The following is a 27,399-nucleotide window of genomic DNA, read 5'->3' as shown; positions in this document are numbered from 1 at the left end:
TGAGAGGCCACCCCTGGTACAAGCTGTTGCGGTATTAACTAGATTTCTAAGTGCTCTACACCGTTGAGTCTTGAAATGGTGAATGGACCAGACTGAGACCTGCAAGAATGGACTATCCTAAAGTCATCGAAGGGCCAGCCATTCACATTGTAGTCATAGGTTACATGATCGTGCAGCGCTGCCCGTAGTGACGAGTCACGGGTTTCTTCATGCATTGGAAGTCTGACCTCTCAGTATTGGGTGGATCATTCTCGAGAGTCGATGGTAGTTGTCTGACATTTTGGAGTGTTCTATGGCTGTCCTGACTTCAGGTTTCCCGGGTATCATCTTTTCAACAGGTCCCATCTTAGGTAGGTGGTATGTTCCAGTCTGCTTCGACTACCTGGATGTTGTCATTAAGACTAACCAGGGACGTAAAGACCTTTCAGTGCCTGCAGTAGTTGCACTCAGCTGTGTTGGTTCCCAATTGTGAGGCTCTTCTTGCAACTCGCCTTGGCCCTCTTTCGGAACTGGAGGGCACTGGAGCCAAGCATTTTAATTTGACGCTAAGGTTGCTCAGTTTTGTGCAGCCGAGAAACTAGGGTAGTTCAGTATCAGTGATTCTATCCTCGTCTGGGAAAAGCCAGGTCTTAACTATTTTTCTGAACTTTAGATGGTCTTGTGTACTCCATATATTAGATGCAAGGAATTTACTAGACTTTGCTACCTGCTCTGAGACTGCTGCTCCTCCAATGACTTATGTCTTATGGAAAGGATTGGTTACTCAAGGCGCTAGGTTTGAGCGGAGTGTTCTGATATCTTCACATGTATAGAATTAATCTTTCAGGATCTTACAGGGACTGCAGACCTTTTCCTTGGGAAGCTGAGTGCGTGATGAAAAGTCCCTTACTGCAGAGCCTCTGGATATCAGTCGCCTCAGTGTAATATATCCCCTTGAGTGAAGGTGTTATAGCAGTTGTGCTGCAGTGTGTTGGAAACTGCACTGCTTGTTCAGTAAGAACCAGCAGCTCCTAGGCCCAGGCCATTTGCGTGGTGAACCTGTGGCATGATCAGGGTGAGAATGGCATGCAGGTTTCCATGGATATCCCATGTGACGAGCGATGGATCTCAGTGCCCTGCCAGATGCCCACATTACTAGTTGTTCGTATCATTTGTTTGATCAGTTTGAACAACTTGTCCGAAATTGATTTACAATTTCCGTTCACCTCAGGTAATTTACCTAGATCGGTAGATATGATGAGCTGATCACATTTCGAAAGAGGTTGTGTTCATTTGGTTCAGTTTGTGGAAAATTGACCTGATTTTTAGCGCATGTTTTTCTTTGTTTAAGGCAGTGGTTCCCAACCTGTGGGCCGGGGACCCATCAGGGTCCGCGAAGCCTCGTCAGGGGGTCCGCGGCAGCTTAATTTTTTTTATAATATTAGGTCCCAGCTATCAGTATTGACTCAGTGGGGGTCCCCCGGTTCCAATAATGATTCAGTGGGGGTCCCCGGGCTCCAGTATTGATAAAATGGGGGTCCACAGAAGTGAAAAGGTTGGGAACCACTGGTTTAAGGGACTGTTTGGAGCTGTATCAAGGTCGACAATATTGAGCTACAAACATATTTCACGAAGGCACTATTCTGCCATTTGCATCTGCTTACCCACCTTACCTGGTGGCATAGCGGTGAGGCCAATGCAGTGGATGTGATATTTGTTTCATGCAACATACCGCTACGCAATATAGTTAGGGTGCATCATTCAAATGATATTTTTTGTGATCTCTCTGTCCACCTGACTTGTTGCCTATCCATCCTCTTGTTCAAAAAGTTACAGAAGTTCAAGACAGGAAACATTTCACATACCTATGTATATTATTTACAATACATGTCCACATTTTTCTGCTTTTCAGAAAATTCAAGATGATTTTGAAGCGGGACACCACCGTTTTTGCAGACTCCTTTGAAATAGTCGAAAAGGGGCAAACCTCCCACTCGGATATTTCTTTTCTCTACTCCGGTGAACTGCAAGGTACAGTTCCATTCGTATACATTTCATCCACACTTGGATTTTTTTTTTAATACTGTGCAGATTGCATTTTGAAATTGTGAGAAATTTGTTCTCTAGCCACTCATGGCCTACATGTACAGGAGGGAACTGTCTGTCCTGGAAATTAGAAGATTGTGTGACCTCATGAATAGATCTGGTAATAGAGAATGTCTCTTCATTCTTTGTAAATCACCTCTGTGTTCATCAAATACATAAATACCTGGAGGAGAATGCTCTCAGCTTTCCCATTATTTAGTGTATATCTAATACACATTGTGCGGGAATGGAGTAATTGCTCTATGTTCTTTTAAATTGAATATAGGTTAACTTGAGAAAAGCTACTAGTCTCTCTGCCTCCACTGAGGTTTAGGGTTCGGATATGGCGGGGGCACCTTTGGATTCCTGTTGCTCTGTTCCTGGGTCCATTAATGCAGTATTTTATCTGATACCTTTGGAAGCTGTGTCTAGCTAAATCACTGAAGTATCCCATCCATGTCAGTGAACAAAGACTACGGAGGAGTAACGGGTTATGATATAATGAAAACAAGGTCTAAGGTGTTTAAGAATGCAGCATTGCTAATTCATTTGCAGCATTACTGTATGTTAATCTATCTGCAATGGGCTACAACACTGGCTGGGCACTATTTTTGTGGAATTTTCAGGGAACTGGTTGAGAGCCGTAAAAACAAGAACTTCCAGAGTTGGGAAAAACCTGGAAAAGAAGCACCAGAGGAAACAAGCACTCGAGTCAGTCAATCATGGTGGCTGTGCACCAGTCTATTAAGGGGGGGGGGGGGGGTAATTATCCATTTCTAGGAGCAAAATATATCCTGTCCAAATTCTAGTTCATGAGTTACAAACTGTTTTTACTATTCCTGTTTTTCCCATATGGAACATCTCACAAAATATGACAGAGAAAATTGCAGCTCCTCCTGGACGCATTTGGTATCTGTTTTGGTTTCTGGTAGCATCTTTGGTTCAGTTTTTTTGGCCTTTAGAACTTCCCTTTTTTGTTTCAGCCGATACAAGTTGTCCAAAGACCTAAAACATATTGGCTGTAGTTGAAGGCAGCCCCCCTGACGATATAACAGTAGTATAAATATGCCAATGTACAAAAAAACTCAATGTAAAACTGTTAATGGAGAAGGGGCCAGATGTATGAAAGGGTTTATGTGTCTATGGGAAAATGTGTTCATACATGTGGCCCAAGGTAACATAGATGCCCTCAATAGAATGTGTTGTCTCTCAGGCAAGAAGCAGAATGGATGTTTTTTATAGAAGGTACAGCTAATCTTAGATTATCTGTGTGTATATTTGTTTTTCCTTGCTAAGTGAAAATTACAGTTGTGTGGCTCTAAACCATATGTTTGGTAATGGTCTTTAAAATACATTTTGAATACTGAATTTATGTATATGTTTATATTGTTTTCTTTTATAATAAGGAATTGTACTGTGCAAGATTTAGGGCCAGATGTATCAAATGATTTTGCACTCGCAAACTGCAAAATCGGCCGTTTGCGAGTGCAAAATTGTGGTCTGCAATGCATCAAAGGCATTCGCAGACCACAACATGAAAATCGCAAAAATTGCGATTTTCTGCGTTGCGACCTGGATTTTGCGAATCCAGGTCGCAAGGCAATTCTGCAAAAAATCGCAAATTGCGATTTTTCGCAGAATGGTATTTTGCACATGCAAAATACCATTGTCTGCAACCAGGTGGTAACCTGGTGCAAAATTTAAAAATGCAGTAAAACTGCATTTTTAAATTTAATATGTAAAGCACACATGCCCTTTTGGCACGTGCGTACTTTACACGGACAAAAAAAAAAGTTGGGGTGCAGGAGAGGGGTCCTTAGGCCCCCAGCACCCTGGCCTTTTGCATTTCCCAAATTGCGATTTCTGTTTCAGAAATTTCAATTTAGGAAATGCAAAAAATTCGCAGCTATGGGCCAATAGGCCCATAGCTGTGAATGGGGCCAGTATCGCAATTTGCGATTCGGTAATTGCATTTGCGATTTTTTAGAAATCGCAATTACCTTATCGCAAATGTGATACATGGCCCTTTGCGAGTCGGTAATTGCGATTTCTTAAAACTCGCTATTACCGAATCGCAATGGGCCAGATTCATACATCTGGCCCTTAATCTCTACAGAAAATATGATAAAAATAAAATTCACAATTTGCAGCTGCTGTATTTTAATATCCACCAGGGAAGACCTTGACTGTCAAGAAAACCCAGAGACCTTTCCTAGTTCTCAAGGGCTACGAGAGAAAGCATTCTTGGTGCAGTATAGTAATTCAAGAGGTGGATCTATGTCAGATTCTCAGGATGTCCTCACGTTGTAGTCAAATACATTGAATCAAAATGGAAATACCAACAAATCTCATCCTCAAATTCTGTAAATAGTCTAGTCTTTATGCACCATCATTAAATCCAAATGTATGTAGATTCTGTATTTGATACTGAGAGTCTTTAAAGATATTTTTAACACTTGTTCCACTGCTGTAGATGAACCTGGGTCTGTTTGCTCCGGTTCGATAATCAATGGCATTTTTGAAGGTTCGATCCAAACAAGTAACGGCACCTACTTTGTAGAACCTGAGGAAGGGAATATGGTCTGCGGAAACTATACCACTTACTCATACATCTATCATGAAAATGACATTGGTAAGTACTGGTATAAGCGCTTTTTCTGGAACAATTATAAACAGCTCTGTCCCATTGTCATATCAAACAAATGTTTATTAATAGTTCCACAGGCTGCGAAGTGTCTCAGAGTCCACCTGTTTGCAATTTGTTTGCAAACCTGGACTAAGCATGTGTTTCACGTCTCACCCCACTGTGATGCTTTGATCCACTTTGAACACATTTATTCTCTTAAATTCTCATTCAAAACACAGCTGATGTCTCTAGAGGCTGTTGTTGGCAAGGTATCCTGTTGCTATGTGCTACTCCATGTTGCCTTCTTGGGCTATGTTCACTCTTTATCAATACCCAAAATATAATAACTATATCAAATTAAGGTTCACATAGAATGAAATTTAAAGATGAAAGTAGTTCCTATTTCTGTGTTCTCTAGGTCAACTTTTTCCCAAGTTCTGAATATGATAATATTTGTTTTCTTCATTACTCAGTGTATACATATATTTATTTAGTAATTTATATATGTGTTTATGTCGTATTTATTTTAATCATTTATTTATTTATAGACATAGTACCTGATTATGACCTTGGCGGAGGGGATTACTCCATCATAAACATGCCGGATGGCCCATCCGCCTAATTCCAAGTTCCATAGGATTCAATGGAACTTGAAACACAGTGGGCACGATATCTATCACATTTGTGACAGAGTAATCCCCTCCGCCAAGGTTGTAATCATGTCTTGTATCAAGAGCATTTCAGAAAGATACAGTGCACAGAGAACTTTGTTTAGTGGTACATAGCTCAGACATATACAGTTTGGTTGGTACGTTGAAAACGTGGTGTTCTTGATGGTGGCAGGTGAGTGGCAAGATGCTGCAAGCATTGCAAGGGTTTACGAGTACACATTTACCTTTACTAATATCTACATTTTTATAGCAATATTGTCAGTACGTGGACACAGCTTGGAGGTTAATGGGGCTGATAAAACGTCACCTGTATTTTGCATGTACTTCAGTTTGTATGCCCCTGCATTGAGGTATACAAATATTGAGGATGAAATATTGAATCCAAAATATCAAAAGGTAAGTATACATTTTTAATATCTAACTCGGCATATACGTATGTCGACCATATATATATATGTCTTCAAAGTAAGTAGATGTGGAGTTAGGAATAGAAAATCAACACTTTCTATAAATATACTCACCTTTCGATATTTTGGTGTTGGATATGTTGTCCATGAAATTCTTGTATCAAGGTATTCAGGGCTGCTATATTCAGTAGTAGAGCCATGACGTGAGAGCTCATGATCAGTCACACTTTTGATGTTTTATGCTGATGGAGCGGAGAGATGGCTTTGCATACAGAATGTCACACGCCGGTGCTGCTGCAGTTGTCCTGGGAATAGCAGCTCCGCCTGTCCCTCAGAGCCGCAAGGATGCTATCGATCCTAACGCAAGCCATGAAGAGTCAGCCCCATCCAAATGGTTAGATGGCAGTGGGTCCTGCATGCCCGCTGCGCTAATGATAACAATCCTCTTATTCATTCTCTTCATCCTCTGCAACAGACTTTGGATATCTCCAGCACCTCCTCTCCCTTGTCTTTCCTCTCACACAATCTTTCACCTTTTACTCTCCACCACTCCCTTGTGTCTCTCTGCTTTTCTCCCCCTCCTTCTCCATTGATGGTTATAATTCCCAACAGTCCCCTCTCTCCCTTTCCTTCTGCATATCTCTTGTTCCCAAGTCTTTCCTACTCTTCCAGTATTTCAGGGGTTTCTGTATATATCTCCACTCCACCCTCCTCTAACTGACTTCTTCATATCACTGCTTTTCACCTTTCACCCCCCATTTCCACCTGCATTGCTGAGCTTCCCAACTCCCCATCCTGCACTGGTCTGGTCTGCAGTGCTCCCAGCCCTTCACTTCTCATTCTTTCTAATGCTGCGCTCTAGTACGTTTTTAATTCTCCTTCCTTTACGCCATTCTCTTCACTTTTCTATGTTCTCACCCGTATCTCAGTATTAATCGGTGTCTAGCTGCTTTACGCCTTTCACTCAGTCTTATACATCAGTATCCATGTGTATCCAGCTGCGTTACACCTCTCATTCTCCCCTGTTCACCTCTGTATCTCGCCACCCATATGTATCTCACTGCGTTACACCTTTCACGCGCCGCGCTTTCCACTGTATCCTGATACCCACTGTTATCCATTTGCTTCACACCTTTTGCGCTCACACTCGCTCATGAGCTGCGTTACACAATTTGTTCTCTCCCACTCACCCCTCTATCTCCCAATCCATCAATATATTTCTGCTTTCCACCTTTCACGCTCTCTCCTCTGGTTCGCTGCCCATCCGTATCGAGCTGCTTTACGCCTTTTGTCCTCCCCCATTCTCCCCTGTATCTCACTGTTCATCTGTGGCTAGCTGCCTTATACCTTTTCCAATCCCCCACTCACCTGTGTATCTCTTTATCCATCTGTATCTAGCTGTTACAGCCTTTTCCTCTCACCACTCCCCACTCACCCCTGTATCTCTTTACCCATCTGTATCGAGGACATTTGTACATTTGACTTCAACCCATGATTCCCTATATCACTGTTCCCCCCTGCCCTTCTTACAATCCTCCTCTCACCTTACATTGTTTCTTGCGTATAACACATTATCCTATCCTCTCTACTTATGTATTTGACTTCTTTCTTTTCCTTTCCTTCCACTCTCCCCATATCTTTCCGCTCGTCTTTTCCTCTAACCATTCCCTCCGCTATCTTTCTGTTCTGTCATTTCTCTCTGCGATCTTCTCTTCATCTTTTTTAGGTTTGCCTGCACAGCGCTGTGCTTGCTAAGTCTTTTGTTTTTAATAAATAAAGAAAAACCTTAAAAGGGCTTACATCCCGCCCACAGGCCAAGCATACTTAATATTTGTTGGCTTCACCATTCACTCTCCTTTTCTTGCTTCTGACTGGTTATAAGCCACATCTGACGTCATCAAGCAGAACTTCCTCTCTTCTTTTCTCTGCATCGGCTGTTCCCTGGAGCTTGGACAAAGTACTCCTTCTGGTTGGCGGTCAGTGGCTGCTAGTTGGTGTTGTTCCACCGGCCATGCGCGCTTCAGAGGTACTATATATTTTATTTTACTCTTCACAAGGCTGACCTCACAGTAGCCCTCCCATATTTACCCTCTCTGTCCCCCTCCCCCGGTGCCCGACAACGCAGACTGCGGCTGCATGTTGAGGGGAGCCACCATTAGAGCAGCTCTATTGATTTCTGATTCACACTGCAGCTATAAAAAGAAAGTTCTTGGACTTCTCACATTCAAGTGGGCATAAGTGAAAAACAGATAACAGCTATGAGGTCTATCCTAATATTAAGTGCAACATGTTCATGTGTTAAATGGTTTTCCCAACCCAGGCTTGGAGTTATCGTGATACTTAAAAAACAAATGCTGTCTGCCCCATAGGGAGTTTAGAGGTCTCGCTTTCCTCTGCAGATGTTGTTAAAATGGCTCAGTCTCACTCTCCTAACACGTACTTCGTCAAGGTCCATCTATAAATCTACTTGGTCCTTCAAGACTCTGCATGTTAGTGTGTACAAAATGGAATGACTTGTGAATCCTGCAGTCTTCGGAATGTACTCGTGACTCCACCTTCCTTGGTTGTGGTCATGCGCATAGGGGTATCATTCTTATGTGATTGCCATATCATTATGTTCCGATTTGGACCAAACTACAGTAATTATCAAGAGGATTTCAATTGTCATCCAGATCGTCTAAGGATTGCTTACGGAAAGCATCTATTCAGTCTCCTCTCCTTTTGTGGCGATTCAACAAAAAACCTTTGTGTTGGGAGCCTGAGGCAAGCAGCTATTGCATCAATGCAGCATTCCACTTGACAGGAGGTTGAGAAGGGAACTGAAAGATGGAAATGGCGGAGAGGAGGGATAAAGAGAGTGAGACAACAGAGCAGACAGATAGAGAAAGGTTGAGAAAAAGAAGGAGGGAGAAAAGATGGTAGCACACGTCCTCAGTCCAAAACCTCATGCCTATAGTTTTATAGGAAAAGAAACATACATTATGCTGCCTTGCCGTCTCACAAAAAAACAAGCATTGGCAAAGCCAATAGGCCTAAAGTAAAAAAAAATCGCTATAACGTGGCTAGCTTTGACCACGCTAGAGTGCTTTTATTTACTTCAAGCCATCTTGCACAGCAGCTCGACTGTTGTGCAACATGGAAGACATTGACAAAGGTAATACATTTTGCATAGGCAAAACCTATTGGCTTTGCCAGTGCTTGTCTCCTATTTCGTCTCTCTCCACCTCTAGTTTTCTCTCCTGTACTTTTCCGTTCTCTGTTGCATATCTAAGCCTCCTTCGTTTTCTTACAACCTGTCTGACACCTTCTTTTCATTTGCTCTCACTTCCCTTGCACCTCTCTCAGCTCTCCTTAAGGTCCCCTATGGTAAGTTGGCTGTCTGTCTCCCCTCTACCTCTTCCTTCTGTGCTGTATCTCACTGTTCTGTTATCCATCTCTCAGATCACACATCCATCTCTCCATCCTTATTTTACACCACCCTCCTGCTTCCTTTATCCCCTGCATCACCCCACGCTGCCATACTTTATCCGTCCACTCTTTACTTTAGCCATTGGCCCCATTATCTATTCATTTGTCATCTAGTTTTGTTTTCCACGCAGTATCTCTCAATTCTGTCTTGTGTACACATTTGATGGCCTGCAGCTCCTCTCCCCTCCCTCATCCTTTATAGAGTAAACACAGAGTTAGATCCCAGGTGAGCACAGGGAATAAGATCTGTGCACTCAACCTGCTAAGTGCAGCTGATGCAGGCCAGGGTAGACCCTACCACCCCCTCCTCTGGGTCAAGGTGTTGTTGTACCACTGACAGCTACTCCCTGCAGCTGTGGCCTTCAGCTGCGCGCCCCCTCCTGCTTGGCAACAGGAAGCAGCTGGCACTGAGAGGCTGGGAAGAACCTGTGTGTCCTCCTGGGTATTAATGCCACCACAGCTTGCAGTCTCTAAACCTGCGAACCACTGCAACTGTGAGAGAGAGAAAACACCGATTTAATGAAATTGTGTGACTGATGTATGGACTTTTTTGCACTAAAACAAAAACACTGAACTTTGCAAAATTTTTATTTTTCCTGTTCTTGACATAACTAGACCCGAACAGGCCTTATCTCCATCTTGAATACTAACACAGTGATGGTGTGTGTTCTCACTTCTCTCATCACACATACATGTGCACCAGTATAACGCGCAGTGTAGACTTGTTCTTGAAGAACTCTGGAGAGAGCCCTTTGCTACATTCAAGGCTCCTCCTGCCTGTGCTACTGCAGTTCTGTTCATTTTATGAGATTTTCATTGTTGTGAGTATAACCAGACTTGTATTGGCATATCTGATGACGTTAGGTTGCAAGAGGTGATTTTAATAATTACTTAGGGGACGGTGTTAAATGGAGCTGCATCACGCTTTGTATTCTGATTTGTTAATTTGTATAATGATTTGATCACCTTAAGGAGACACTTATTTTCACTTTGAATTTTGTTATATAGGAAGTCGAATTTGGTGGTGAGATGTGTGGTTTGTCCCGACTTTGGAGATCGAACCCTTGTCAGTCTGAATAGGGCCTAGACTATGTTGATTCGTTATTTGACTTCATGTCAGATTCTTTGCTGCATCTAACTGAGCCTTATGCTAATTCCATAAAATTGATTATTACTAACTTTAATTGATTTTCATATTTTTGCCTTTTAAAATAAACTTTATCTATTTAACAAACCTTTATGGGTTTTAACTTTTACTCGACTCCATGAGGCTTATTTGATTGAATTATGCTGATTTATTTGCTGTTACTCTAATTTCCTTAGGCATCAGTGCTTAATTTGTGCTTGTTGTTTCCGATGTGGAGCACCAGCACTTATTTTTGAGGCCCAGCACTTATTTTTCTGCCTCAGGCATTTACTGCGAGCAAAAGACACACATGGGAAAGACAGAGGAAGAGAGAAAAGAAAAAGTGTCACAATGGGAGAAAGCAGAAAGTTGCAAGAGGGAGCTGAAGGGGCAGGGAGTGGCTTTAAATGGATTGATGAGGCCCGTGCTCGCACATTTAATTGCAGCAGCCGCATGTTTAAGAGGAAGGCTTTGGGCACCGGTACGTTTTTATTGACAAATTAAGCACTGTTACGCATACATTGCTTCATATGGCAACATCGTCCCTGATCCTATTCAGGCACTATGGGCTCTTATTATGACCCTCCTTCACAAATGTGACGGATATCCCGTCTGCAAAATTATGAGCCCATTATATAGATGGAACTCGTAATACGGCAGACGGGATATCCGTCGCCTTTCAGATGAAGGAACCTCCTTCAAGGTCATAATAAGGCCCTATGTCTTTGATTATCATATAAAGTGGAGTAGACAACTGCATCCATACAAGTGTAATAGCACTGACTTTAGAAGCGGCCACAGTGTCCTGTCATAATTTCCCTTCCAGTGTGCTTTGCTTGTGTACATTGAGTTCCATTTTCCACCTTTGTCTACTTGAAAAGTATTTGGTGTTTTTCAGTGCTTTGAACCTCTCCCTGGTTGAACCTCCTTGGCTTAAAGAGGCCTTAAGGAGACTGACAGTGTTGGTACAAATTGCAATGTAGGCAAGATCAACAGTGGGCCCCACGTTTGAGCGTGTCGTGGAACACGGGCTTGAAGTAGAGTGGCTCTTGGTCATGGTGTTATTGGGTTGAAACTGGAGGAGTACATGTTTTGGTATGTGTTTTTTTCAGGTTTCCTCTTTTCCATTTCAGGACTCTGTTTGTTTACAGCGTACCCAGTCATTGTATCATTGGGAGAGACCTTTCTCAGTATTAACTGAACCTTTAATATGCAAATTATACACAGATCACTACAATAGGTGCATTAACTCGCTTCAGTTTTCACCCCAATAACTCTTTGCTCTTCACTTTTTGTCCAGCATCCTTGATTAAACAGATTACTAATGAAGTTACTAGTCACTGCCCTGGGGGTCCCATTAACACTCTCAAGCCTCTGCAGTTTCATGCGACTAATAGATAAGGTTGCAACTTGTCAATAATTTTGCCAGTATGGCCACTATTCTTATATCAAAAAGGGCAAAAAAACACAATAGAGCAAATATCTGTATTTTTACCTTTTTGAAATACAACATATTTAAAAAAGCAAACAAAGGAAGAAATTGCTTAAAAACTAGTTTATCACTCTGTAAACTATTCCTAAGTGTCAGTAAAGGCAAACCTTGATAAAAAAAGGATTGTGCAAAAAATCTCACTGGAATACTAGCTCCTGACTCGTCCTGAACTCAAAACAAGAGGAAGGGACTGCTTTTTCCTCTGAGAAAGGTAGCAACCCTGGCTATATTCAGGGGCCTGAGGTTCAGTCTGGGAGGTAATGCTGAGTTGGCGTTTGACCACTTGGTAATCGTGCCATTGAAAAATGTGTTACACAGTGGGATACTGGAGAGAAATGAGTGTTAGGTTGTGTTGGTGGGTGTATCCCCAAAACTACCAATTGCCTCATCTCTTGCCTTGGTTCTAAGGGCAGATTTTAAGATCAGAAGAGATGGAGAGGGTAATATGCATTAGCCTACCAATCACTCCCCTCAGAAAGAAAGCATATTGCATCTTTAGAGTGACAGCTCATTAGTGTATTGGATGACATCACAGGACTTGATGTCACATACCCTTTGGCAACAATGACAACACTGGAAGAGACTCAAGTGAAGTGAATAAAAGAAAAATGAAGTTAATGTAAAACAATGACAAATGTTCCCTGAAATAAACTAATTGCCTACAAATGTAGGCAGCAGGCCTCTGCTCAAAGTGGCACAGTCTATCAACTTGATGGATCTGTAAGAAAACTCTTCGAGAGGTGAGATCTTTAACTTTTACTCCTCCCAGGAGCTGATCCGCATGCAGGAAATCACTAAATGGAACTGCATTTAGGGTTCAATGTGTAGTTAGTGTATTAGTGTGACATCTGGCTGATATGACCGAGAGCTCAACCCGAAATCCAAATGTGAGAGTCTCTCCTGTAGTGAGTGAGACTTGAGGTCGCTGTATCTTTCCTCTGTGACATGCCTTTTCCAGGAATTCTCCAATACCGCCTTGAAAATGTTCACTTAAAAGGATGGAAGAAAAATCCTGATTCCCTCAAAAAATGGCCAAAAAACAATCCCTACCTGGTGCGTCCTGGAAAATCTTTAAAAAACGTATTAAGTCATTCATTCACGAGCACTTCTAACATTTATCTCAATTACAACCGTTCTTTTGAGTCCACTGTCGAGCATATGTTTTTCCAAGTTCATGGGCTGGGCAGGCCTTCGGGAAGCTGTGCCAAAATTGTTCAAAATATAACTTCAGGGGCTCAAGTTTTTTATTAGTGGTCTGCTATTGGAGCTGCCGAACCTGCCTGGTTTTGATTTCGCCTCAGGCCTCTTTCTTCTACCGCCCTCCACTCTCTGTTTCTTTATTTTACACTTACGTGTGCTTTTTCATTCCTGCTTTCTCTTTCTGTCACTGTTTTCCTATCTTTCTCTTTCTCACCCGTCCTCCCGTTTTTTCTTTTCTCCTTTCTATTCTGGCAAAGATTCGGATAATGTTCTTTAATTTGAATATGCTGATAAAAACTAGTGAAACCTTTATAACATTTTACTTTTTAGATTATTCTCTTCTGGAGAATGTGAACTCGTCTTTGGTTTTGAAAACATATCAGAAGTTAAAGAATTTGGTATCACAAATGGAACTGCAGGTATGAGGCAGATTCAATTATGGCTAAAAAATATTAGCACAGTCAAATGAAAATAATGCACTTGGTGCCTGCATGTGATAGGCCCTTCCCTGTCACTTTATAGCTCTTTGGCTGTACAACCAACACACAGGATCAAATATTGAAAGCATCAGATTCGGATCAGCTTTGCTCAGAACTTATACATGTGCCACTTATGAACAATGCTTGAGTGGAATAGATCAGGAAAGCCAATAGCACACCTGAACCTTTGTGTTAAGATCTTAATGAATACATTAAAAGGATTTAAAGTTTTGTTTGTGCAACCATCAGTCAAAGGAATGCTTTAAAAGAGAGACTTACTAGGTCACTTCCTGTAAGGTCTCTCATCTAGGCAGCACGAAAATATGATGGGTAGAATGTTTGGATTAGTCTCTGGTAATTATTCTGGTCCACATTCCAGTACATCTCTTTTTGGCTTGTCTCAGTCACGACAGAGAGGGAGGGACCACATGAAAACCAGTCTTACCCTGCCCTACCAAGAGCAGTACTGCCTGAACTGCTAGGTCACATCCCCGCAGTACGGGAACACCAGCGACTTGAAACATATTTTACCTCAATGAGCATCATCAGTTTGCAGCTTGAGTCCTATGGGACATCTGGACATACCCATACCCCAAGCACTTTTCAAGGTCTGCAAAGTTTATGAAAGCCATTTGGGAAGTTATGAAGACACCCTAAATGCGACGAGCGGGTCAAGACGTGGGTCCGGTGCTCACTGTGTGCAGGAATCAAGTTGTCCACTACTGATGTGGCTCAAACAGGCCGACCTAGGTCTGTTGTTGCTGGTGCTCTCTTCTGGAGTCTTAGCCTGCCAGTGTATGGTGACCCACTTTTAAAGGAGTAGTTCTGGGCCTGATTTATATATGGATGGTCTTTGTCTAGACTGAGCAAAAAACAGACGGGAGCACGGCCCAGAGTGACTAGTAATGGCTTAGATGTGTTCAAGCAATCAACCCACCACGTTTTTTTTTATTTTTTAGGAAACTTTACACCTCTTTGCAAACTTCTATAGTACTTTATTTCCTATGAACTGGTAGAACCATAGATTTATTGAAGCTCCATTAGGTCTTAAAGCAACCAAGATTTTTATGTTAGCCACTAATTATAAATGATTACTATTCAGATTCATTACATGTAAATTTATCCTCTGTGGATATTGGGGAAAAATGGCTAGAGACAGTGAATGGTGGAACAACATTGGACACATCTGCCCTTAACCAAGCCCTTCTCTGTATATTTTGTGGCATTCACTAACTCCCAGACCCCCCCCAAATCCTTGCTGCGACTGCTGTGAGCAACTTATTCCTTGTTCAAGGCTTTTCATCCTTTATACTTACTACTGCAGCTGACGACTAATCATATACTGCATGGAATGGTATGTAATTTTTATTCTTGGTCATTTCATGTAGGAAGAAACTGTTACAAGAACGAAACGAAGCGTCGACATTTCTCGCACAACCTGCCTGCTGTACGTCAAAGCCGATTATTTTTTTTCAAGGCGATTTGGCAGCGTGGAAAGAGTCATCGCAATGGTGAGTTCCCACCAAGAGATCGCCATCCCCCAAATATGATCTAGGTACATCACAGTTAAATTTAATGTTTATGTCATCTTAGGTCTGTTTTTAGATTTAGATGAAGTAGAGTCACATATATTTTGTCTATTACATTGAAATGGACAAGTTTGTTACCAGGAGAGATTATAAACAGTGATGCTTTTAACTTTATCTCTGGTTGATTCAGCCCATTGAAATATGTCCTAAAATTAGAGTTCAGCACAACTTCTTGTCACATAAAAAATCACCAACACACTTCTTGTTCAGCCAAGAAAATTTACTCTCACGTAACATCTTTCCATTAATTATTCTCTCTGGAAATAATGAAATTATAATCACCAGGTATGAGAAAACAAGGGACTTGGTCGCAGGTGCAGCGCCTAGGCAACCGCAGCATCTCCGAAGAGGTCTGTTGTATAGTTCCTTGCCTAGGTTTTCCAATAAGTAAATTGACCTCGCTGCAGATGAAAAATGTTTCAGTTTACCCGCTGATATCTTGAGGAGTGCTGAACTGGTATGTCAAAACTTGGGCTAGAACTACTGCACCATATCTGTGTCAATCATCAAAGAGCTATCATTTGAAGGGCCAATGTTGCCAGGAATCCAGGAAACCTGCAGCATCTGGCCTCCTGATATCTGTCAGCTCGCACAAAGTTCAGCCATTAAGTGTGTTTGTTCTGTACAGCAATGCAGCAAGGGTTTGCAATGCCACCTTTGCACTCACTAGTAAGGCACTTAATTGCCATATGAGGCAGCAGCGGGTTCTCCGCTATTGCGGAGGAGTGTAGCCCCCGAAAGCAGCTGCAAACCTTTAGAAATAAAACAATAATAAACAATGTTTATTATAGTTTTATTTTTAAAGTGGCGGAGCTATGGGGATGACAGGCAGTGCGGGGGAATGATGTACACTCCCCTCAGTGCGCATGTGTTTTTGGCCGGCCTCTCGGGCCAGCCAAAAACACGTGCACTGAGCTCTCTCCATCCCAGCACTGTTTTGCCTGGTTGGAGACCGCAGGCACAGGCTCCTAGTCTGCCTGGGAGCGCAAAGCTAGGGCGCTCCGGCCAATCCTAAAGCAGCTCTCATGCTGTCAGTAGCATGAGAGCAGTGTTAGGATTGGGCGCAGGGCAGGCTGGGAGCCTGTGCCTGCAAGTGCAGCCAGAAGAGCGGCGCAGTGACGGGGAGTCAGTTAAGGTTTTTTTATTTTTTTTATTGGATATTTTTCTTTGGTTTGTCCCCCCTGCCACGTGCCGCACCACCGTCCCTTTACTGTGCCGCGTTGCCCCTTTACCGCATTGTGAGCCATGACTGACATCAGGACCACTGATGTGTAATTGACATGAAGTTCTCGGCATGGTGTCAACATACTTGCCAACGTTTATTTATTTAAGCAATAGGTTAGTGCTTTTTTGGCCAATCTGTAGACTACAGAATTATTTAATTCATCACAATGCTTTTGAAGAAGAGGTGAATCTGATTTTTTAAGAGATAATTCCAGCTCCTTGAGTGGGAGAAGAAAGAACACATTTTCTGAGGTCCACATAGTGTTTATAAATGCGTGTCTCAATAGTGTGATAATAAGGTTAAAGTTGACTGCAACAATCAAAGCTACCTCATGTACATCATGTAATTTGTGTCTCATGATGCCATCTGTGTTAGTAATCCCACACATATTTCCTCCAAGCGGAGCCCAATGAAACATTCAAAATTCTGAAAGTTTTCACAAAAGCTCCTTGAAACAGATTCAACTATTCACCAACTATATCAAACATACAATATAAGTATATATATTACCTAGTGGCGATCGCCACTAGGTAGTTATAATTCGGATCTAGTTTCTATAGAAAAGTGTTGTTTGTTTTGCTAATAATTTTGGCACCCTTTGATGAATCTTGACAACATTTTCCATAAAACAACGATGGTCACTTCAGCTGCTGTCTAGAAAGTTGTGGGGTGATCTGTCAAGCGGGGGCCGAGAAAAAGGTGCGGTCCTCAAACGTGTTTGCCCCATTCATTTTTCCATAGGGATTTTGAATAGCGATAGTGCCAAAACCACTAGTCGGAATTACACCAAATTTTGCAGAAAGGTAGCTCTTGGTCCAGAAGGAGGCCTTTTTGTTATATGGTGTAAATCCATTCAGTAGTTTTCTAGTTATTAAATGAAAACCACATTTGTATAAATAGGGACGCAGATCCTCCTCAGATCTTCCTCAGATCCTCAGCGAATTCTGAGGAAGAGCAAGAACCTGATTGGCTGGTCCCAACCTGGCAGAAAAGTTGCGGCTGCCATTTTGTTTCTCGCATTGCCTGAGGGGTGGGAAAAAACAGTGTAAAAACATATAACGGGTCAGGATACAGGTATCCTGACCCCTCATACATGGAGGGGACCCCTCATGGGCAAAATAAAACAGTTATACTTATAGTTATACTTATCTGATAAAACCACACCTCAAGCTGAAAGTAACTTTGGGCAACGAGTTATAGCTTCTTAACATAAATACAACTATAAGCATAACTGCTGAATTTCTATGGTTTTATACGGTTAAAACATCAACCTAACTATAACGTCCCTGTAACCTTCCTTTTTTTCAGCGTGTGTGTGTGTGTATCTATATATATATATATATATATATATATTTCGAGAGAGAAGTAAAACAAGTGTTTTGCAATAGTAAAACAATTCCCACATCCAATTTATGAGCTGTCTGATATTATATTTACAATTCAGCGTGTGTCCATGTTTGCCTTCAGTCTCTAAATGGCACTTGAATAATTTCTTTCCACAGATTGGTGGCTTATTGCAAGCCGTCAACACGATCTACGAGAAGGCAGAATTTGATGGTATCAAACACATCAACTTCAAAGTGAAAAAGCTAGACGTAAGTTCGTGTCTGAAGAGTGGGACTGATATATACTCCTGGTGCGAGGTTTGTGGACGTGTCCCAGAAGGGGCACATTTTGCAAATCATTCTCCACTAGTAGTTAGCACTTTGGATGATGTACTCCAGCCACTGAAAGCAAATCACACGCCCAGTTCTGGGGTGAATGTTTTCTTTTGTGTTTTTTAGGATCTGTCAGATCTTTAGAGACACAACTGGTAAATATAGCTACCTGGGTACTTATTAAGAGTTGCCCTTTAAATCGGACAGGGATGTAACAAGTCTTAAACACTTTGGAATTACAAGTTCCAGGGCAACTCCGTTCAACTAGAAACCTGCCACGGGTGAAATGAGAAATAACCAGCAGAATGGGACTTCTGATTTGGTGGGTTAGTCCTCATTCTTGAAGGACTCCTGGGGGTCCAGGTTGGAATCCACTTCCTGGAGTTATTGATACAACCTGTAGAAGATACTCTGGTGGGCAATGGGGTAGAGTTACCAGTTGGGTCAACAGACTGTGTAATGTCACCAATAGAGACTGATAAACTAATAATTTCATTAAACATAGTGCTTGTTTTGTGCTGGGGTTGGCACCAACGGGGACCAGTGGAGACCAGATTTATTCTAACAAAGAGCAACAGGGAGAAAGTAAGAAATAAGGGTAAGATAGGAAAACTGTTATAAAGAAATAACGCAGGGATGAAAAAGAACCCAGAAGAGTGAGCTGATGAGTTATGAAGTGTATGATGGTGATGGAATTGGTATGAGATGCGTGGAGATGGCTTGCTGTTAATATTTGGCAGAGCTAGACCGGAAGCCAAAATCAGCCCAGGCCAAATGTTCAAACCAGCCACACATTCCTTCTGCTTCCTTGATTTGTATCCTTTGACTTCTCATTTTCAAGGAGCTCTTTTTTTTTTAGATAGTCACTCCATGAGAGTTCGTGTGTTCCCCAGCTTTTTTCCTTGTGTGCTTTTCCTTCGCCAAGCGCCCCGACTGGCACTATGTGCTGCTCTGTGCCTCTTTTGTTTTCCCTCCGCTCCGTGTTTCTGTCCCCCTTGAGTGCTTCTCCCCTCGCAAAACAGCTAGTGTTCCTTGTCCGCCTCTCTCCCTCATGTGTGTTCCGCCTGCAAACCTCTCCTCCAGTGCCAGTCGTATTGCTCTCTCCATCGTGTGATTCCCCGCTCCTCTACTGTTTCTCTTTCATGCTTCCACACCTAAAGAAAACACCTCTGCTTCCATTCTCTGTGCTCCCCCAGTCCTCCCGCTCTGCAAGGCTCTCTCTCCTTGGTGCACCTCTCCTCCAGCAAGCCCCCTTCAACAGTGCCTCATATTGTTGAGCCTTGTATGACTCCTCACCCCTCTGGAGAACACACCCAGACCTGTATTGCGCTCACCCTTGTGTTCTTTCCCAATGCAAACGCCCCTCCTCTTGCCTTAGTTTGTTGTTTTTTAGTTCTCGGCCTTGTGTGCTTCTCTGCCCTTGAAAACATCCCCACCACCTGCCCTCCTTGTTGCTATCTCCCTCTTCAGATCACACTCTTGCTTCTGCTTTTCTGCCCCCCTGGGATCCATACTGCTCTTTCCATCGTGTGCCCCACCACCCATTGGAAACCTAACTGCCGTCCCGTGCCTAATTTGTTAAAGCAAGAATGGCGGTGCCTTGCTCAGAAGTCGCTGCGATTTAACGTCAGTGCACTGAATACCAAGGCTGGCAGTCTTTAATCCACTACCAGATGCTCCATGCCCATTTTTCTGGCTCTGGCGGGTTTCTGCTTCCTCCTTTTGTGACTGTTTTATCCTCTTTCTGTTCCTCCATCTTTCCAATCTGTTTGTGTTTCCCGCTCCTGTACTCTGTAAACTTCTGATGTGGGAAATAAGTGCCAGTCCAGAAAAATAAGTGCTGTGGCCCCCACCTGCAACCACCGGCGCAAGGCACTGCCAGTGCGACCCCTGGAATGCCCCTAATAGACACAGCACTGGCAAAACCATTACGTCTAAAAATCGAGTCCTATTGCATTTGCCAATGCTTCCCACATCGGCCTCCAGCTACCCAGGGTTTATGGCATCAGGCACAATTGGACCAAAAAAAGGAGATGGGGGCGGAGAAGAGAGATATGAATGCATTAATAAATTTAAAAACAAAAAAGCAAAGAGGAAGGGAGATTGGTTTGAACGTTTTGCCAGGGCTGCTTTTGGTTCCCAGACCACCCCTGCCAAGTACTCCTGCATTTTAGCAAAAAACAACATTAACATGGATCCAAATCAACAAAATACAAGCAGGGAGAATTTGTGTCATGAAAGACCAGACTTACAATATCTTTTGTATGGAATGACTAGCAGGTGTGTGTCAGTCATATGCTTATACTTAACCCTGTCCAACTATACAGATATTTACAGATACAAATCCAAGGGACCCCACACATTCCCCATTGATTGGGGTTGAAAAACTTTTGGAGCTGCACTCAGAATGGAACTGGAACAGCTACTGCCTCTCCTACCTCTTCACCAACAGGGACTACAGTGGAGTCATTGGGCTGGCGTGGGAAGGAAAAGTGGGTGAGTGGCATTGCAAGAGCTGCGGTTGTGTTGCAATTAGGTTTAATCAGTGCTAAAGTGCAAGTGCTCCCCATATAAATTGTACTGTGGATTGGTTTACCCATAAGTGGCATATTTGATTTACTAATAAGTCCCTAGTAAAGTGCCCTAGAGGTAACCAGGGCCTGTGAATCAAATGCTACTAGTGGGCCTGCAGCATTGGTTGTGCCACCCACATTAGTAGCCCTGTAAACATGACTCAGACCTGCCACTGCAGTGTCTGTGTGTGCAGTTTTAAACTGCCAGTTCGACTTGGCGAGTGTACCCACTTGCTAGGCCCATACCTTCCCTTTTACTACATGTAAGGCACCCCCAAGGTAGGCCCTAGGTAGCCCCATGAGCAGGATGCAGTGTTTGTTTAAGATAGGACATATACTAGTGTGTTTTATATGTCCTAACTGTGAAATACGACCAAATTCGGTTTTCACTGTGAAGGGCCTATCTCTCTCATAGGTTAACCTGGGGGCTGCCTTTAAATATCCTTAAAGCGCAGATAACCTTTGAGAGCAGATAAAAATATGGAGTTTATGATCTCTGAACTCACAATTTAAAAATAGATCTTTCAGTGAGGATGGTTTTTAGATTGTTAGTTTGAAAATGTTACTTTTAGAAAGTAGGCGTTTTCTTGCTTAATCTATTCTGTGACTCTGCCTGTTTGTGGATTCCCTGTCTGGGCCAGTTTGACAGTTGGGCTGTTTAGACCTCTCCTCCAGACAGTGATACAAAGGGAGCTGGGGTATAGCCTGCCTTTCCTGATTAGCCATCTTTGCTGGAAGGGAGGGAAGGAGTGGTCACTCACACCTGAAAGAACTGTGCCTGCCCTCACACAATGCAGTCTCTGACCCCCTGGTGTGTGTCTGGGGCCTGGCCTGGACGAGGAAGGATCTTGCAAACACTTGAGACTCTGCTTTGAAGTTTGCCAACTACAAAGGTAGAAAGGGGTATAAGAAGAAGACCCAAAACCCCAGATTTTTTTTATCTTTTGGGAATCAAGAGGAACCTCTGCCAAGGAGAAGAGCTGGAGGAGGAGTCCTGTCCGTTTGCTGTGTTGTTTTGCTGGACTGGCCTGCAGTTGCTTCTTCTGCCTGAAAAGAGTGCAAAGGGTGAACTTTGCTGTGTGTCCTGCTTGAGAAAGTTCTCCAAGGGCTTGGAGTAGAGCTTACCTCCTGTTGGAAGTCTCAGTTCACCAAAGACTTCAGTTTCCTGAACCTGCAGCACTGAGAACTGTGTGCTTTGTGCTGTTCAAGAGGAGAAACCACTGCAACGCCGCTAACGATGCCACCGGCCTGCACTGTGACTTGCCGACGCTGCATGGAGTTGCATTGCCCCACTTCACACCACAACCCTGATCTCACTGACACCTTCATTGGATGACATCACCAAGTCGCTGCTTGCACCGCAACAAGTGGGCCCCGCACTCCAGCATTGCCTGCTCACACCGCAGCTGGGTCTCCTCGACGATGCTGCTCCTGCTGACATGGGCGCCGCTGCCTGCACCGTGGCCTCTGGACACCACTCGTGAGCAGCACGGAGCACCGTCCCGTCCTGCACTGCAGCCCCGGTCCACCGACCCCAGCACCATCGACTCCAGTGTGGTCACCAGGCATCCCTGTCTGCACCGTGGCCTCTGTACACCGCTCGTGAGGGTCACAAAGCACCGTCCCACACCGCTTGCTTAGGCCTGCCGACAACAGCGCTTCAGCCTCTGCCTGCACCGTGACCTATGGGCACCGCACGTCGCATTGTCTCACCTCACACCGTATCCCCGACACCATCCAAGCCAGTGCTCCTGACTTCCTCAGCCCGGAGTTCGATCTGCACTCGTGTGACTTCAAGAGCCCGATGACCCCCGCACCGACTCCGGAACCGATACCGCGACGCCAGTGACGTCGCTCTCCGGAGCTCACAGCGAGGATCACCACGCCCTGCAATTCCAAAGGTACTGTTTTGCCGGTCTTCCCGACACTGTAGCCAACCCGCAACACCACGGCTGGGCTGAACTGTTGCTTTTGTTGATCACAACGCCGTGATAGTCCCAGGTGGAGCTATCGACTTCAAGGAACTGTATTTTTAAGATAAATCTTACAAAATTCATATCTTTAGCACTGTATGTAGGATTTTTATCGTTTTGGTCTTGTTTTACACAGACAAATATTGGCTATTTTTCTAAAACTGGTGTGGTGTCCTTTTGTAGTGTTTTCACTATATTACTGTGTGTTATGTGCACATGCTTTATACATTGTTTCTGAGATAAGCTTGACTGCTCTTGCCAAGCTACCAAGGGGGTGAGCAGAGGTTATCTAAGGGGGTATCTCCCTTATCCTGACTAGGACATGGTGCAAACCGACTGCCAGCTAGAGACCCCATTTCTTACAATGATGAATCATTGTTAGTTTAGACTGAGCAGACACATTTCTGGTATATTAATAAAAATGTGAGAATGATGTACAGCTAGGGTTTTACTGTCCACAGGGTACTCAAATGTGGAGAGGCAATGAGACTTAAACAGGATGGACCCTCTCAAAAGGCAGTACAAAATCCAGGTGTTCCTCTTGCATGATACTGTAGAAAACCTCATGAGTGAAGTACTCTCCTCTGGTAATTGCATGTGTAATCTGAAAGTTAAAGTTTAAACTACTATATACCCAACTCTCATTTTCATCCTATTTACATCCAAACATTTAGTGGGTAAGAGGTTGCATGTCAAAATATCCACAACAGAATATATATATATATATATTTTTTTTTTAAGGTACATATATGTGAAGATACGTTACAGTGTACATCTTGGCTAACATGGTTGTGCGCAAATGGCCACACTAAGCCTGTTTCCTGCATATTCATGAGGCAGGTAGCTGCCATGTGCATGGATGGAAATGCAAAGGGTGTCGCATGGGTGTGTGAACCCCCTGCTTTAGCAGCAAGAGACTGGGCAGGGTGTCTGTAGTGCGGCAGACAAAAGATCATAATTAATGCTGTAGGTCAATACCAGTGTCAGTGAAGTGGACGAGAAATCTAAATGTAACTCAATGGGTAAAAAGGTTGCAGATTATAAAATAGAACAAGCGGAAACAAAGAAGAAAGGTAATAAAAAGTAAGGATGAATGGATGGGTGGAAGATGAAAGGATGGTTAGGTGGATGGATGGCCGAAAGGATGAATTTGCGGCAGAGTAAATGGAAATTTGAGAGTGTGAATAGGTGGATAGGCAAAAGGATCAACTGGTGGTTAGATTGATTTATTGATGGATGGATCAATGGATCGGTGCATGGATATTTGGGTAGATGCATGCATAGATGTTGGATGTGTGAACAGAAGGTTGGAGAGAACCGTCCATGAATTAATGGAATAATGAATGATTGACAAAAGAATGAATGGTTGACAGAGTAGAAAAGTGAAATGGTGGATATCAGTAGATGGATAAAAGGGCGAAAAATTAATAGATAGATGCTTGGATAAGAGTCAAGGAAGCTAATTTAGAGAGGGTCAGGCCCACTTGCTTTTCTTTCATGGTGCTATCAGGACTCTTGTTCTAAGTGGGGGGTATTTTAATTTTGTGGCTACTCCATTAGAGCTCGAGCTTAAAGAGACCACCATCCTTCTATTCCTGGCTTGGTACCCCGACCACCTGGAAACCTGACCATTGTATGGAGTAAGGTGACAGTGGCACGAGGGGGCCATTCTGTGACATAGAAGCATCTATCAAGGCTCACTGGGCCACCAACTACTCCCTGTTGCTTTGAACCTTTACATTTATATAAAGGTTCTTCCCTTTCAAGGCAAGTAAAGGACCTGGGGACAGATGTACCAAAGGATTTTACCCATTCTGTGTCTATGGGAAAATGCTTTAATACATATGGCCCCTGGTGCTGTGGTCTCTGCGAACACTTAGTATATGCCTCACAGACCTCCCTATTCATTAAGGGACACCCCCCCAATAACAGTGAGAGGGCGCTGTGCCTCCCACATATCTCTGTCTCTTTCAGTGGCCTTTACACAGTTATGTCGATAATATGCGCGATCACTTTGAAGTTTGCCTTCCAAAGGCCACTGGGTAAAGTCTGGCATGACCATATATCTAAGCCAATACCTTCATTATTTATTTAGTGTGTAAAATCATAATATTATGCTAGTTACACGCTGACGATCGGTTGCACTTCACTTCTTGGCCACTAGGAGACAGTACTTCCTTTAGATTGCAACAACATTCGTTGTTCACGGTAGAATTACCCTTGCTCAAGTAAAACGGTGTTACGGCCCCCCCTGAAGTTCGCATTTTGTGTTTTGACGAAATATTTGGTGGTTGTCCCTGATTTTAATATTGTATTGCATTGCAACATAGCGCTTACCTTTGTTTAAAGCTGTTTTTGTCCCCGCGCAGGCATAGTTGGAGACAGAAGCAGTGGTGAGATCTGCCGGGATAGACTTTGATACTGTCACCCTATATCTGAATGTCCTTGTGAGATGTAAAGAAGAGCTTACAGTGTGTAGCTACTTGGGTCCTACAGTAGTGGACTCGATCGGAGCTCTCTGATTGGCCGGCAGCGTGTGACAGATCTCTTCAGTTATTCCATGCCTGGTCAGTTGGTGATGGGTGGTTTATTGCCTGTACAGTACTGGGTAAGGGCCAAAGTTCACAACAGATATGTCTTATGCGAGTGTAAGAGGATTAAGCTGCAGACAGTCGAGTATTATAGAGTTAGTGTGGGTCTGAAGGGCTCTATATGAAGTAGCTTTACTATATAATATCAAGGCTAACTATAGGTTAGTGCTGTGGGTTGTGAGCTGTAGATTGTACTCAAACTTGTGATTGTCTATCTGGCTTCCATCCAGTGGTTGTGGGAAGATGATGTTATGTTGTAAATAACTACATTTCAACTGCCGTCTGGAGTGTATATGTCCGTGCATGCTTCGAATCTTAGCTGGTAACAAGTTTCAGAACTTTGTTGCTTGTACTGAGAAAGCAGTGCCTACTTCGTCTCATGATGATGGTACAAGCCTGGGATGCAGTGTCCTGTTTTGTTTGTATTGCTTTAACTGAACTCATAGATATAGTGGCCCTTTTCCTTGTAAGTCTCTGTGGGCAGTGCGGAGTGCTTTGAGCATTTATTTTCTTGCTGTAGGTAGTCAGTGGAGTGATTACAGGACTGGAGTCATTCGTTTTCAGGGGAAGAAAAGGAGTCTTTGATTAGTTGTATTTTTTAAATGATGAATCTGGGTTTGTCAAGGCTGGGGCTGCAGGCACAGTTAAGGTTCAAGATTATGAGTGTGAGGATAGCTTGTAGCTTTTGTTGGTATCTAAGGTATGGGAAGATACAACAGTGTTTTCATTGTTTGGAGGGTACTTTTTGTGTTCTTAGCATGCTATATCAAAGGGCTGTAGGGTGGTATTTTTGGCCATTGTCCACAGCTCATGATCTCCGTCATTGAGCTGTAGAGCTTCTACATGGTTACTCATCGTTCACGTGTTTATGGCTCAAAGGTAGTCATCAGGTTCTGAGTTCCAGAGGTCTGAAGAGTGGTTTGCATGCCGTCTGTATAGTTGTAATAGACGAGGGTGAATGATTGAATCTGGTTTGGTAAGGTGGTTAGGTAGATGCTGAATATTAGAGGGGACATGGTGGAACCCGCGGGGTGCCGCTGTGTTGAGTGTAAGCAGTCGTTTTGAAAGGTGGTAGGTAAATCAAACTTTGCTTGTCTCTAAGGAGAGAAGCAATCCATTTGAGAACATTTTCATGTATTTTGAGATGATGGAGTAGGTATAGTAGTGTGTCGTGGTAGACAGTGTGAAATGTAGCTTATATATCCAGAAGGAATAAAGCGGCGACTCCATTGTTGTCCACTGTAAATTTTAGTCATCCCAAATGTCTAAGATTGGTGACTGTGTCCCTGCCTGTTCTGCAGCCAAACTTGTATATCACTCTACAGGAGATCGTCCCTTTAAATTTTATTTAGTGTCCGAGATTAGTGGAAGGCTCACACACCTGACATTTTAAAAAGTTTAGTCTAAACATCACAGGTCATTATTCATCTAAATATATTTTGAAAAATCAATAATCTATAAAAGTTGTGTTGAGATTTACACACTTCGTAGTGTTATTTAAAAAATAATGTAATCCAGTGTATAATCGCACTCTTGTTGCTTTCTGTCCTCATGTATATGAATAGTAAATGTCTACATTTAGCGATATGTTGACCTCAGTATTCAGCCACTCGTTTACTTCTTTAGGTGACTATGGTGGAATATGTTCTAAGAATATCAAATTTAGGAACCCACTGAAGAATGATGCCTCGCTGAACACCGGACTGGTCACTGTGCAGACTTTTGGTCAACCGTTGCTTCCCAGGGTAATCGCCATAACATGGGCACATGAACTCGCGCACAGCTTGGGAGCTCCTGTAAGTACCTTTGGCAGGGTGGCATTTCTATTTTTGTTTTATCAGGCCATAGTAATATATGGAACAATAGAAAAAAATGCACTCATGTCTTACTATGGTTTCCCCAGTCCTTGCAGAGTGATTATCACACTTCATTACATTCTGGCTTCCTCATCACAGTCTTTACTATAACTGGCATCAAGTGAAGAGGAAAGTTACTGCTCTCTCTGCCCGGTCCTGCATCGCTAACAGCCCCAGTCACCAGCAATAATCAGTCCAGAGTGTTCTTTTGTTTGATGATGCCTAGTTGGGGTTTGAGGTATATTTTGACATTGTTCACAGGTTGACCCACACTTTGTTGAATCTTCATCATGAAGAAACCAACTTATTCACCATTACAAATAAAAAGCAGTGCTTCCTAAACCCATGATTTTATCATCATTTTTATTTAACATAAACTCCTCTTCTCTTCTTCTGTATAA

General features: G+C 43.0%; 1 protein-coding gene across 1 annotated transcript in view; it reads left to right on the top strand.

Annotated features, from left to right (window-relative positions):
- The window catches only part of LOC138268010 (disintegrin and metalloproteinase domain-containing protein 10-like), a 148,243-nt gene that overhangs the window by 32,033 nt on the left and 88,811 nt on the right, over positions 1-27,399 (top strand). The window contains exons 3-9 of the mRNA XM_069217318.1: positions 1,892-2,010; positions 4,538-4,696; positions 13,385-13,473; positions 14,922-15,044; positions 17,850-17,942; positions 20,333-20,501; positions 26,769-26,938. Of these exons, the coding sequence (XP_069073419.1) occupies positions 1,892-2,010; positions 4,538-4,696; positions 13,385-13,473; positions 14,922-15,044; positions 17,850-17,942; positions 20,333-20,501; positions 26,769-26,938 (922 nt within the window). The remainder of the gene's footprint in view (positions 1-1,891; positions 2,011-4,537; positions 4,697-13,384; positions 13,474-14,921; positions 15,045-17,849; positions 17,943-20,332; positions 20,502-26,768; positions 26,939-27,399) is intronic.

The sequence above is a fragment of the Pleurodeles waltl genome, chromosome 12, assembly GCF_031143425.1.
Source record: "Pleurodeles waltl isolate 20211129_DDA chromosome 12, aPleWal1.hap1.20221129, whole genome shotgun sequence".
Lineage (NCBI taxonomy): Eukaryota > Metazoa > Chordata > Amphibia > Caudata > Salamandridae > Pleurodeles > Pleurodeles waltl.
The sequence above is the reverse complement of the archived record's forward strand: the minus strand, read 5'-3'. Positions and strand labels throughout refer to the sequence as shown.